This window comes from Engraulis encrasicolus, chromosome 14, assembly GCF_034702125.1.
Source record: "Engraulis encrasicolus isolate BLACKSEA-1 chromosome 14, IST_EnEncr_1.0, whole genome shotgun sequence".
Classification (NCBI taxonomy): Eukaryota; Metazoa; Chordata; class Actinopteri; order Clupeiformes; family Engraulidae; genus Engraulis; species Engraulis encrasicolus.
In genome coordinates this window covers 41,507,454-41,519,953 of record NC_085870.1, presented here as the reverse complement: position 1 = coordinate 41,519,953, position 12,500 = coordinate 41,507,454, and the positions used below count along the sequence as shown (strand labels likewise).

Below are 12,500 nucleotides of genomic sequence, written 5' to 3'. Positions count from 1 at the left end.
TGTGCCCCAAGCAGAACCTGCCTATTTTCACTTTCCACATCGCCGGAGGGGTGCCTGTGACTCCCACAAAGTCAGTTGGAGTTGGAGTTCCGCCAGCAGTAGCAGCAGGGGTTTTAGCGTGCCCACCTTCCAAGCCCCCGAAGTCGGTGGGCAAGCACGTGTGCAACTACTGCGGGCGCGACTGCTTGAAGCCCAGCGTGCTGGAGAAGCACCTGCGCTGCCACACGGGCGAGAGGCCTTACCCGTGCAACATCTGCGGCATCTCCTTCAAAACCCAGAGCAACCTCTACAAGCACAAGCGCACCCAGGCGCACGCCCGCATCTCCAGCGAGTCGTCATCGGACAGGGACCGGGCCAGTGTGAGCAGCCAGGAGAGCCTGCACAGCTCCAGGGACACCTGTTTCTCCTCCAGCCTCTCTATGGAGGTCCCAGGCCACGATGGCAGCAGCAACAGCCTGGAGGGACATGAGGTGGTGTTCACGCCGCCTCTCTTGACTGCCACAGAGTCGGGGACTACTCAGACACATTCAAACCACCAGGGAAACACGCAGGGCTCATCAGGCACAGTGCAGGCCTTGCAACAGGCTGCTATGGTGGGTCTCATCGCCGCACCCATGGAGGTGCAGAAAGAGGTCGTGACCTCTAAAGCACAGCAACAAGTGGTGGAGCCCCCTTGTAGTGCCGGAATTACCACTGCTGCGGGTGGTAGAGACTCGAAAAGAACAGCCGGGGGAGGGGGTCCAAGACCATGCAGTGTCGGCGGTGGTGCACTGATGGCACCGAATCGACACCTCCCCCTGCAGAGGCAGGAGGCCACCCTCTCCCCGATGGACTCCATGTCCATGTCCAGGGGAAAGTCTCAGAGCCACGAGAGCACTGACTCTGGCTTCAGTGACAGCGGCGAGCACCACTGGTCCTCCAGCCCAGGCAGCAACAGCCTTCATGATCACAGCATGGAGTCACTGACCGAGTCCAGCATGGAGACGCCAGAACACCCCCAGCAGCGGCACGCCAGCCAGATCCAGATAGGCTCAACTGACTCAGGCTCCTCGCCCGTGGAGTCCCGGAGCAAGGTGTCGGTCCAGGAGAAGAGGCAGCTGGAGGAGAGGATCTCGAAGATCATCTCGAAAAACGATGCGCTGATGGACGACAAGCGACTGGAGAACGTTCGGCCCAGGAAGACGGTGCTGTCCAAGCAAGGCAGCATCGACCTCCCCATGCCCTATACTTACAAGGACTCCTTCCACTTTGAGATGAGGTCCACCACCACCACCACCGCCGCCACTGCCTCCACGCAGCCGTCCGTCTCTCCAGGCCCAGCAGTCAGGAAGACGATACAGGCCTTCTGCACGTCCATGCCACCCCAGCACACGGGCAGCCCAGAACACACTCCCCTCACCAGAAGCAGCTCTTTGCCCTTCAGTGTGATGGGGCAGCTCAGCGACACCTCAATCAGTAGGCCTGCCTCGCCTCGTCGCACGGACAGCCGCCTCACCCTGAGTCGCCGGAGTAGCATGGGGCACTTGTACTCAGTGAGGTCTGCGGACCAACAGGGGCCATGCCACAGGTCACTGGTGAGACAGGCTGCCGTGGACTGTCTTCCGGAAGTTTCCGCGACCGAGCGAAGAAGTCTGAGCAGCCTTAGCTCCGACACCGACTGCACAGAGGTCGCGAGCGAGCCTGTTGGCAGGAAGTGCCGCAGGAAACGCTCCCAGAAATTCGATTACAACAAGTGGTACGTCTATGGCGAAGGAACGTTTAGGAAGATGTACGGCAGTGGTGCTTCGTCTGAGAAAGAACAGGATGCCTCTGTGGTGAATGCACAAACATCGCAAGCGACTAGCCTCGAGCAACAAAGGCACCAGGACAGCCAGGACATTCAAATCAGCCAGGAACAAGATCTTGTCATGGACGCACCACCAGCGGCAGTTTCCACAACAAACACGCCACCACTGAACACAATGCAAAGTGGTCTTGGTACTGGTAGTGCGGTGCAATGCGTCGACGGAAGACAAAACACTGGCATTCCTTCATTTGTTCTCCTGCCAGGAACCATGTTGAAACCCACAGGGTTGCTGCCACAGCAGCAGCAGACAGATAGTCAAGTGATTGTTGGCGCTGACATTTTCTCATCAAAGGTCACAACAGGGAACTGGAACTTTGACGTCGCCCCACCTCAGGGCTCCTCTCTTCCCTCCGAGAGGAAGAAACAACGCACGGAGGAGAACGTCAGCGTTGCCACTGACAACGCGGACACCGAGATGACGGAGGCGTGCGTCCCCGCTTACAAAATCGGTCGCACAGATGGCGACGTGACTAATGGCGTGAATCAATCCCTGGCACCCGCCGAGAGAGAATGCAACAGGCCTCCTCGCATTCAGCGCCAAGACAGGCTGATCTACTCCCACTTAACAACGCCCCGGCAGCCTCTGCAGAAGAGGCACAGCTCTCCGCTGTTCAGCGTGGGCAGACCATCTGACCTCCAGGTCTCGCCGGCCTCCAACAACAACACCTCCACAAATATCCTCTCCACCACCGCCAGCACCAGCACTACCACCTCCACTTCCCTGCCTGTAAAAAACAGCTTCCTGCCAAAGTATCAACTGAAACTCCCCCAGATCTTGGCTACTACCACCGAATCCATTTTATGCCAAAGACGCACAGCTCCGATGATACGTCATAGTTTCTCCTCCTCGCAGATCTTCACAACGTGCGCTCCCCGCTCAGGCCACAGCGACTCCATCACCTCCTTCACCACCCTGACGCAGAGCCAGCCGGTCACACCGATTCACACTCAGCATCAGCAGCAGCAGAGCAGATCGAACGGTAGTGCTGCTCTCTGCACGTCTGGCCTGTTTGCCCCTGGCCCACCATGGGGGCCGTCCGCTGTGGCAGTCGGGGGACTGTTGCACAAATACCCTGCTGCTCCAGTGCCCTGCATACCTACGCGAACCTGGGGAAACACAAATGGCAATACCTCCCAGATGTCACAGAATCGGATGACCAGCACCGCGGTCAGGCCTCCAGCCCTACCAGGTCAGTCTTACGTGTGCAAGACGGTGTTAGCACAGGGTCAGCTAGGCTCCATCACTACACCACGTCATAGCCGCTCCATCACACCAGATAATCAAATCGCACACGCTGCCAAATTATCCCTTGAACAACACTCAAAATCTCTCACAGACGTCAGAGGCATAGGTACAATAGCAGCATCAACAGGTCAATTTCACATTCAACGTTCTGCAACTATTTCAGATATAGATTTACACCACAGACAAAATAGCTTATCCGCAGCAGTGCTTTCCACTGGTGGGGTAAATAAAACAATCACAGGAGTAAAACTTAACCAGACATCTGCTTTGCCAGCAATGCAGTGTCTCATTCAACAGGTTTCCCCTGTCACAAGCTTATACCAGAAAACTGCAGCCATGCCGTCAGCAGTGCTTTCCAGTAATAATAATCAACCTGTTGGAGGCATGGCACTAAATCAGATGACTGCACCTGCAACAATACAGTATCATATTCAGAAAGCCACACCAGTATCCGACTTAAGCAGTAGCATATCAGCTAAACAAGACATAATTCCAACAAAACAGCAGACTACACCTGCTAAAGAATTGTTACTCAGTCATCCAGGGACACCAGTAACAATGCAGTATCAGATGCAGCAAGTTACACCAGTTATAGGTTTAGCACAAAATGTATTAGTCACACCTAGCACGCTACTTTGTTCAAGTCAGCCTGTCAGAGAGGGAACTAGCATGTCCCTCACTCAACAAGGTCAAGAAGCTGTGCAACATCACCCTGTAGCTTCCACACAATTACACAGCCAATTACATCGGGAAATTGCAGCTACACCCACAAAGTTTGTTTATAGCTCCCATGTCAAATCTGTCAGACGAGATGGGTCATTTAGTCAGGCAAACCCACCTGCCATAGTCCAGTATCACGTTCAACAACTGACAGGATTAGCACAAAATCCTTTAGCTTCACCCATCGCAGTAATTGGAAGCCGACCAGTGAAGCAGGTCCCAGACATGGCAGTTAAACAGCCATCAGCGCCTACAACAGTGCATGTGATTCAGCAAGCAGCGCCCGCCGCCACAGCATTGGCACAGAAATCTCCACCAGCGAGTCAAACAATTCATCTTGTCACAGATTTGACAGACAAACAGCCAGGTGAGGAGGAGGGAAAAGCACATCACATTCAACAACAACCAACAACAGTTCCACCAATTTGCCACACTCAGTTAGCAACAGCCGTCACTGTAGTTCCCCACAGTCAGCCATCCTCTGTCTCATACACATCTGTCCATCACCAAGCCACGCCAAGCACATGTTTTAAAAATAACCAGACAGCTGTGCCTGCTGTCGTCGTGCCAATAGGTCAGCCAGTTACACCTCACGTAGGTCACATAGATGATCACCAGACCAGCACTGCAGCTAGTACAGCAGTGCAGGGAGCGCTGGTACCCCCTCAAGCAGCCACAGGCCCTGTGCAGGGTGGGGGGGTCTCGATTGGGGTTACGACGGTCCCCCCACAGCCACCATGCCCCAGGCCCCATTCTCTGAGCTCCCAGACTGCCATAACAGCCTCTGAGGTCAGCAGCACTGCCACTGCAACCGTCACCATCCCTAAAGAAATCGTCCGGGGAGGAGGAGGAGGAAGCATAATGCGTCTGAGTGCAGGGCCGCAGACTCAGGCTCAGGCTCAGGCTCACACCCAGGCTCAAGCTCAGGTTCAGGCACCGTCCGCTGCCCAGGACACGTTCATCATGACCACGCCAGACCTGCAGATTGTCATGCAGCTCATCTCAGACGAGCAGCTGGCTCTCATTGCACCGCAGATCGATACTGGGGATTGCAGAGCAGGAGCTGCTGCTGCGGGGTGCTCCTCTGGGTCAACACTAGCACCCCAGGCGGACACGGGAGTGCAGCAACATGGCTCAGTGTCTCAGGATGTGAGTGTAAATGTATTGAGGACGACTAATAGGGGTAGTGACGTGCAATCGACACCAGAGGGCGCCACACTCACAACAACGCTGCCGCCAACAAATGGCTCTGCTGTAATGGCAGAGCCAGGTTGGTCCGCATCCATCAGCAGCGCTGCCAACACTCCCACGCATGCTTCTGTGCTCATTAGCAAAAACACATCTCAGACAGCGAGCTCTGAACAGAGCCAGCCTACGGTTATTCTGGACACATCGCAGGGCTCATGTAAAATGGATGAGGGTGGACAGTCCACAGACCTTGGAATAATTCAACAAAAACCTAGAGTAGGACAGGGAGACAGTGTGTTAATGAACACACCCAGAACAGAGCATAGTTTTGTGGAAGCCCATGTTCTAGTTCATAACCAGCAGTCATCTGCTCAGTTTGCTGCCACCACACTCCACAGTCCCACAATGCAAAGCTGCATCAGTAAAGTGGCAGGTACTTACCAGCACTCTAGTCTAAGTGCATCACACTCATTATCTGTCAAAAGCGAGCAGACGCACCATCAGAGAGTACCTCCAGTTCAGCAAGGGGCCCATCTGCCAGGTGTGTGCGTGAGACCTGCTCTCTCGGTGGGGTGGGCGAGGGCTTCTGGTGTCGAGACTTGGCCTCCGCCCGTCCCTGTTTATCACGTTGCTTCTCCTACACCTGCGGCTCACCACCACCACCACCACCACCACCCATCTGTTCCTAACCTCCCTCCTCCTCTCTCAGAGAGCGAGCAGGCTTCTTCCTCCGTCGGCGATGATGGTGTTTATCATCATCATCACCATCATCATCCTGGCTCCGAGCCATGCCCTCCGCCTGACGCCAGAGACACAACTGCCACAACAACAACAACAACAACAACACACACACGGACCGATCCGCACCTCAGCTGTGAGCCGGACTTGCTCAGCAAAGCCGGGGCCCCTGCTGCTGGAGCTGGAGCTGAGGGCCCACTTACCCAAACAATATCAGCTTCCACAGAAATATCCGCCTCCGAGCAAGCCCGGTTGCAGCCACAGCCACAGCCACAGCCACAGCCACAGCCACAGCCACGGGATGCCCCACTGGGAGTGCTCCCACAGCTACCCCAGCCCCCTGGATCACAGCAAAGCTCAGTCAGCCCCGTTGGATTAAGCAAGCTGAATGGCTCGTTAGCTGTGCAACATGGTGGTGGTGGAGCTGGTGCTGATGGTAGTGGTGCTGGTGTGGACTCGCATCCTGCGGCCTCCACAGCCTCCTCCTCACCTCAAATGGGATTGGTATCGGCCACCTCATCCGCTGCCCAGCGAAAACACAACCCGAGGGCCTGTGCATTGATGACACAGCAGGTGAATAGTGCAGGAAGTGCCACATGCATGCATGTTTTGAGCCAGAGCCATGGGGCTGAGGACACACGTGATGTGTGTTATCCCACACCCCTGAGGGAGAGACTGGCCGCTGATGCCTGCGGAACACCTGGAGGACCGCAGCCATCCCATCAGGCATTGGGGCAGACTGAGTCCAGCAAGTCTTCCTCCTCTTCAGCGTGCAGGGTGGAAGGGAGTGGTCTCGGCGATGCCTTACAGCAGGACCAGGGTGATGCTCGCAACATAAACATTGAGAGGACGCCCAGACACAAGGAGACATCATCTGAAAAAGGTATTGGGGATTTCTTTTGTTTTTCTTTGCACTGCTACCATTGTGGAATGCGTGTGAAATTTGAAATCAATGATGTGGACTTCTTTTTTTCTCTATATGACAACGTATATCCTGGCTCTGTTGCTGCACATAACAACAAAAACATCCCAGACATGCCTTTTGTGTCATTATATTCCCACAAGATGGTGACAAATCACCACTCGTCCACTTCCATGAGTTCAAATGTCACAGCCTCATAACCAGCCATAATTACAATGGATCACATGATCGCATGATACGATAACATCTTTATACAGCCGGTGCTGAATGTGTAAGAGCATATAGACTATTCCTATCAGGCTACATTTTATTTCGAGATTGTTCATGCTCTGGAGTTTTCATATGCAAGATAAGAAAATGATGCAGGAGCTCTCGTAGCCAACATATTCTGTTTCTCTGGCAGTTATTTAAACGCAATCATTTTTGGTCTGAGGTAACCTCTATAGTATATACTGCATATAGTGTGTGTGTGCACTCTATACATATGTGTGTGATTGTGTTTCTTTTTTAAGTGACTTATCTCTGTGGCTGACCTTTAAAGCACAATTCTGTTTGAATATGAAACACATCTATACATGTTGTTCGATGAGATGAGATGAGATTTTTTACATACTGTTTCTGTTGTACAACTTCAATGACTTTTGCACACACACACACACACAAACACACACACACACACACACACACACACACACACACACACACACACACACACACACACACACACACACACACACACACACACACACACACACACACACAGAGACACCCTTTCATCCTTGCCTGTCAGTTTAAGTGCGGAGTTTGGGGTGAACAGGGTAGGATGTTCTCGTTCACATAAAAAAAGACAAGAGAGCATGTGAATCATTTCGTGAGAGCTATAATTTGTACCGTTGGCACTGAATGTTCTGCCGCCCCGCCGCAGCCAGACAATAGCAACCCTGCACAACACTGCAGCGTAAACGCCCCAGTGGACTCCCACTAGCACCTGTAATTGCTATATTACAAAATAACATTCACAAAAACATGTACAAAAAAAAATCTTTCTTTGCATCTCACTTGTTGTTCTGTATATCTCCTATGCACTTTGTATCTGCTAGTGATGTTGGCTATGATTATGTCCTCGTTTGAAAGTCACTTTGGTTATAAAGTGTCTGCCAAATGTAATGTATTATAATGTAATTTAGTTATAACACCAGCAGACCGTACATTCTGATCTGACTCCAACATCAGATTCATTTCTGCGTGCTTCACCAGCAGGGCCGATGACAGCTTTGGGTCAATACTCGATACATACTGTACAATGTATGTGTTCTGAGTCTCCCTCCCTTCTTCCTTGCCTGGATAGGACAAGTGAGATTAGGTCTGGATACCTGCCTACTGTAAATCCTGTAGGGCAGTGGTTCTCAACCTTTTTTTGAACGCCCCCTTGAACTCATCACAAGTCTCCCAACGCCCCCTCGACCTCATCATAAGCCTGCCAATGACCCCCTTAGTATTGAAAAATAAAATAGACTAATGCAGCATGGGATTTAACCATGCTACCATCTGACACACACACACACACACATACACACACACACACACACACACACACACACACACACACACACACACACACACACACACACACACACACACACACACACACACACACACACACACACACACACACACACACACACACACACACACACACACACACACACACACACCCCTGTGTCAGATTCCCTCGTCACCAGTAACATTGAAGGTTGTCACATGAACGGTGAATGAAACCATGAAACTCAGTCTTTTTTTCATGTCATTTGAGGTTAGGTGTGTCTGCAGCTCAGAGAGAGAGTCTGTCTCTCCCACCTTGTATTGTTTTCTTTTTAGAAGACACATCTCCAAATGTTTCCACTTTTCCAGACGTTTTTTAAATAACTAAATAAACACATAATCAAGCTTAGAGCACCCAGCCCTGAGAGATAAAAGACAGATGCTCTAGCGAACCAGTTTACAATAGTGGTTCTCAACCTTTTTTGAACAAATGCCCCCTTGGCCTTATCACAAGCCTCCCAACGCCCCCTTGACATCATCATAAGCCTGACAACGCTCCCTTCAGTATTAAAAAAGTAAATGGACTAATGCTCCTCAATAGCAACTAAGCAAAACCACCCCTCAGCTGTATCCTTCTCAACGCCCCCCCTAGAGCTCCCCAACGCCCCCTGGGGGGCTGTACCGCCCCCGTTGAGAATTACTGGCATAGAGAGACACACAGAGAACTGGAAGAGATCACAAGGCAAGACAGCTCCAGTTGCTTAAAAGGATGTAATCCGCGAGAGAAATTACGAGTAATTGTTTGCCAGATAAAATCTCATTAAGGTGGTCTTTGACTAACTTCACATGTTTACTCTGCGCCTTAATTTGCTGGGTCATGGATTTATCTACAGGTTCATCTGCTGAAAAAATGTGTTTGTGTGTGTGTGTGTGTGTGTGTGTGTGTGTGTGTGTGTGTGTGTGTGTGTGTGTGTGTGTGTGTGTGTGTGTGTGTGTGTGTGTGTGTGTGTGTGTGTGTGTGTGTGTGTGTGTGTGTGTGTGCGTGCGGGCATGCATGTGTGTGTGATTCCCTTTCGCTACAACAGTGTGTTTATGTTTACCTGTGGCTCTCCTCAGATGTATTCTGTTTCAGCCGGCCCCGGAGTCTCTCCCTCTTACAAAAACAACCAAGGTCAAGGGTCAACCAGTACACAAACGTGACCTCCATCGTGATATGACCCAGTTTCTTTGTAGCAATTACCGAGGAAAACGTTGGTTGATCCCACAAAACCCCTAAATAACACAGACAGGGTTGCACACTCAAAACAGAACACGAAGAAAACAAAAGCGGGCCGACCAAGTTTAGAACTTCGGAGTCACTCAGGGCTGGTTTTACCAATCCATAGACCCATTCAGTTCAGGGGTGCACACCAAATCACTGTGGAGGGGGAAAATAGCTGTGTGGCTGTCTGCATCATCGTGCAGACACGCTTGTTTTGGACTATAAACCAGGCTTAAGGGCCCACCAAATGTGCCCCCATCAGTCAGCCCCACCATAGTAAATACCTGCGAAAAAATTATACACGTGGGCCCCATGTCTTTATTTTGCCTAGGGCCCCCAAATGGGGAGGACTGCTGCTGTCCGGAACAGATTTAGGGTACAGGTGACCTCCATTGATAAGGCCTACATAAGCCAACAGATGCATTGATCAGATGCTTTTATAATCATGTGATCTGCAGAAGGAAAGGTGTGTGCGTGTGCTTGCATGTGTGTGCGTGTGTGTGTTTGCCTGTGTGTGTGTGTGTGTGTGTGTGTGTGTGTGTGTGTGTGTGTGTGTGTGTGTGTGTGTGTGTGTGTGTGTGTGTGTGTGTGTGTGTGTGTGTTGTGATGAGATCTAGTGTAAGGGAGGTATATATGAGGGAGGGTAGGTGTATTCCTTCCATCCTAATTCCCATCCCCACCCCTTTTCCTGTGTGTGTGTGTGTGTGTGTGTGTGTGTGTGTGTGTGTGTGTGTGTGTGTGTGTGTGTGTGTGTGTGTGTGTGTGTGTGTGTGTGTGTGTGTGTGTGTGTGTGTGTGTGTGTGTGTGTTGGGATGAAATATAGCCTAGTGTAAGGGGGGAGGAAGGTATATGTTATATGCACCCCCCACCCCCACCCCCCCAAACACATATCCCCACCCACACCCACTTCTTCTTCTCCTTCTTCTTTCTCTTCTTCTGCCCCTGGGGGACACTTTGGTGAGCAGACCCCTGGGTTCGCAGGATTTCACGCCTGTCTCTCGTTCCAGGGGGGCTGACGTACGATCTGAAATCCAAGCGCAGTGCTCCTCGTCAATGCTCTGCTCGTCGCCAAAAACGCCCATGCGAGAGTTCAGCCAAAGCAAATACGCCGCTGCATTGTCGCAGCCGCTGTTTTTCATCACAACAATCGGCCCTATATCTCCCATTCGGTGATGTACGGCCAGACGAGTGTATTATTCTGCGCGTCTGTGTTTTCACTGAAAGCCTCTCGCAATATTTTTTATTCATTTGGCCGACGTTTGCTTTACAGTGCGCCATACATTCCAACAGTTCCAAGGAGCAAACGCTATACATCAGTTCGGGAGCATTGAGTTTTTGTGGCTTTGAAACATTTCGAAGCGTTTTCTCCCCCTACTCCGCGAAGAGCAATGTGTTTATGTTTCAGCCGCTGACCCGCGGTAATGTTCCTCCTGTGAGTCTTACTCATTTCCTCCTATTGTTGACTGCTATACATTTCAGACACCTGACTTGACTGATCCAGATCCGCCTTAATGAAATATCTCTGCTTAGTTTTTTTTTTTTGCTTCAGTATGTTTTTTGGAGCGGAGCGTCTAACGGAATGAATGCCTGGTAACCTTATATCTACATGCCCCCAGAGCTGGCTGGCTAGGTGAAGTGAAGTGATCCCTGTCTTTGTGTCGGAACTTCTTGACATTCCACCACATTTGAAAACCTACCTCCCCGAGAAAGCCAGAGAAATAGGGTGATGATGTGGTGGTGGTTTTGGGTGGTGTGAACAGAACAAAGGCTGGCTTGAGTCCCTGTGGTACCATACCTGTAAAACAGCTCGTTAATGACTTAAAGCAACACCAAGTAGTTTTTTCTTTCATATCTTTTGGCTAGAGTTGGAAGTGGAACTGTTTTTCATATCCAAAAGAGACTGCACTTTTCCGAGTTTGCCTGGTGCATTTTTGGCCCACGTGGGGCCTTTCACCCTCTTAAAAGTGAACCGAGAAATGAAACGATTATAGAAACTGGATTATTTTAAGGTTCAACTACTAAGTTCTTCTTTTTTGAAGTCAAACAGTCAAAGTGTGCATCATTGTCAAAAATCTATGCAACAAGGGTTAGCACAGAAGTTTGAAATTGCATTTGTGCAATTGCATTTGTCAGTGTCCAATGTTAAGGTAGTCTTTTACTGCAGATGGGGACGCCGGCAGGCCTATTCACTACTCGCTGAAACTACTCAACTACATCATAACAACATTGCTATGACAGATTAAGACATAGCCACTACAGTTTTGGTGGCAGTTAGGTTATAACATAGGCTCTGCACAAAGGGGTTAAACTAATCGTATAGATAAGAGATTGACAACACACACACACACACACACACACACACACACACACACACACACACACACACACACACACACACACACACACACACACACACACACACACACACACACACACACACACACACACAAATACACATAGGCACCCCCCCCCCACACACACACACACACAAATACACACAGGCACCCCCTCCCCCCAAACACACACACACACACACACGCACACACGCACACGCACACACACACACACACACACACACACACACACACACACACACACACACACACACACACACACACACACACACACACAGCAAAACGTCCAGCAAAAACAAACATACTGGGCATGATGAAAGACATGGTATGACCACCAATGTGTACTACCACTGAACCAGAGACAATTTGCATGTTGTGGTGCCACCACACCAATCACCCAGCTGGTTCATGTCTCAAGCTGTTGTTGTTCCCACAGGAACAGGTGATGGACATAGCCAAAGCCAAGCGTCTCCGAGTCCGAGTCCGGCTGCAGCGGAGAGGCCTCGGTGTGGTGGTGGTGTGATGCCTGACGAGCAGCATAGGTGCGGAGCCAGCATGGAGGACAGGGGACAGACGAGCAGGAGGGATCACCGCAACAACAGATGGCTGCCCGCCACTGGACAGCTGGCTGGAAGCAGCGGGGGAGGGGGAGGTGGAGGTGGAGAGCAAAACGCCTGCGGAGC

General features: G+C 51.0%; 1 protein-coding gene across 2 annotated transcripts in view; it reads left to right on the top strand.

Moving 5' to 3' along the window:
- znf831 (zinc finger protein 831) overlaps nt 1–12,500 on the top strand; it is a 20,759-nt gene that overhangs the window by 2,421 nt on the left and 5,838 nt on the right. For both annotated transcript variants that reach the window (XM_063215773.1, XM_063215774.1), the window contains exons 2-3: nt 1–6,621; nt 12,254–12,500. The exon at nt 1–6,621 is cut by the window's left edge and continues 467 nt beyond it; the exon at nt 12,254–12,500 is cut by the window's right edge and continues 61 nt beyond it. In XM_063215773.1, the coding sequence (XP_063071843.1) occupies nt 1–6,621; nt 12,254–12,500 (6,868 nt within the window). The remainder of the gene's footprint in view (nt 6,622–12,253) is intronic.